The sequence below is a fragment of the Emiliania huxleyi genome (genome assembly GCF_000372725.1).
Source record: "Emiliania huxleyi CCMP1516 unplaced genomic scaffold EMIHUscaffold_4855, whole genome shotgun sequence".
Taxonomy (NCBI): domain Eukaryota; phylum Haptophyta; order Isochrysidales; family Noelaerhabdaceae; genus Emiliania; species Emiliania huxleyi.
This window is the reverse complement of record NW_005198352.1, coordinates 1-1,658: the sequence shown is the minus strand read 5'-3', so window position 1 is coordinate 1,658 and position 1,658 is coordinate 1. Positions and strand designations below refer to the sequence as shown.

Genomic DNA, 1,658 nt, shown 5'->3' with positions numbered 1-1,658 from the left:
ACCGTCGTGTTCCCGCCTTCCATGTGCAGGTAGCACGGATTGACCTTTTCCCCGACGCCGCGCGGGCCGTAGAAGCGGTCGAGGGCGCCATAGCAGCCGTCATCGGCCGTACGCGACCAATTGGTCCACACGATGGGCAGCCCGAGCTCGCGGAAGAGCGTGACCAGCTTCTCCGCGTTCGGAAGCACGTAGTCTACGTACTGCGTGTACTCCACCTGCATGTCCTCGACGATGAGCACAAAGTTGCGCGGCGTGGGCACGCCACTCGCCGTCTTCGACAGGTCGGGCCAACCGGTGGAGATGGAGACGAGCATTTTCGTGGCGGGGTGGTCCGCATAGTACGTGGGCACTATCCCTGTGTTCTGCACATCAACCAGGTTTGCCATCTCCGACTGCCCAACCTTGGCCAGCTCCGACGCAGTGTGGCCGAGCACGTCTTTGAGCCCCGGATCGCTCGCGCCGGAGGCGACGATGCCGCCCGCGGCTGCGGCTGCCATTTGCTTTTTCTTGACGATTTTCAAAACCATCTGCACCGCGAGCGTCGCGGCCGCACCCGCGGCGGCGGCGAGAAAGAGGCGCATGTGTGTGTCACAGCGGGAACACGTCGAGTCGCGCGCGTGTCCAGCGGAACACGTCCGACTCGCGGCGTTGGGGGAGGGGTACAGCTTGCTAAATGGAAAAAAAAGGAAATGATCGCAAAAGGAGAGAAGGTAGCGCGCGATGCGCCTCCGCTCTTGCGCTGCTCGCTCGCCCGGGCGGAAAAAAAAGAAAGAAAACAGGCAAAAAAAGAAAGAAAGAAAACACACAACCCAAGGGAGGAATGGGAGAACGGCACGCCGCCACCACACAGGGATTTTAAGGAGAGGAGTGTGGTGCGCTAGCCGTCGCAGGCAACCCAAAGCAAGAGAGCGTAGTCTGATTTCTTCACACCTCGACAAACGCCGCTGTTGGCGGCGCCAGGCGATACAGGTCAGGCCTACTGTGGCAAGCCGGGAAGTGCCACCACCGACTACAGCACGTCCCATGCTCGAGGACGACGACCTGCTCGATGGAGTGCCGGACGACGCGCCCGCGGTCACGGACGCGGACCTGCTCGACGACGACGAGGAGGAGGTCGACGAAGACGCCGGTGGCAAGCGCGGGCGGCAGAGCGCCGCCGACGCGGATGATGCGATGGAGCCGGCGGGCCTCTCCCGGGCGCTGGAGGACGATCCTCCTGAGCGTGCGGCGGCCGCGCGCAAGTCCGGCAAGCGGCGGATCATCCAGCACGTGGCAAAGGAGGACGGCGGCGGCATCGACCCGCATGACCCGGCCGAGGTTGCGCGGCGGAATGCGCGCGCCTCCAAGTTTGGGACCGAGGCGCCTCCGCCGGCGGCGGCGCCCCCGACGCTCATCGGTCGCGAGGAGGTGCTCGCGCGCGCGGAGCGCGCCAAGAAGTTTGGCGTCGAAAAGGCGGCAAACCCGCTGGACGCCATAGCGTCGGCGGCGGGCGGTGTGGGCAAGACAAAGGAGGCGGGGCTGTGGGAGAAGCGGCGCGACGCGGCGGCCGACGAGGTTCCGCGCGACGAGGCCATCTACGTGTACGGCACCGCCCGCACCCCCACCTCGCGGCCTGCCTCTTCTCGGGCCCTTCTCGCATCCTTCCCATAGCGACTTCC

The 1,658-nt window shown here is 65.4% G+C and overlaps 1 protein-coding gene across 1 annotated transcript; it reads left to right on the top strand.

Moving 5' to 3' along the window:
* The first annotated feature begins 939 nt into the window (after positions 1 to 939).
* EMIHUDRAFT_374192 (hypothetical protein) lies at positions 940 to 1,658 on the top strand. Its single transcript, XM_005767543.1, has one exon. The coding sequence runs from the start codon at positions 1,024 to 1,026 to the stop codon at positions 1,648 to 1,650; it is 627 nt and encodes a 208-aa protein (XP_005767600.1). The 5' UTR covers positions 940 to 1,023; the 3' UTR covers positions 1,651 to 1,658.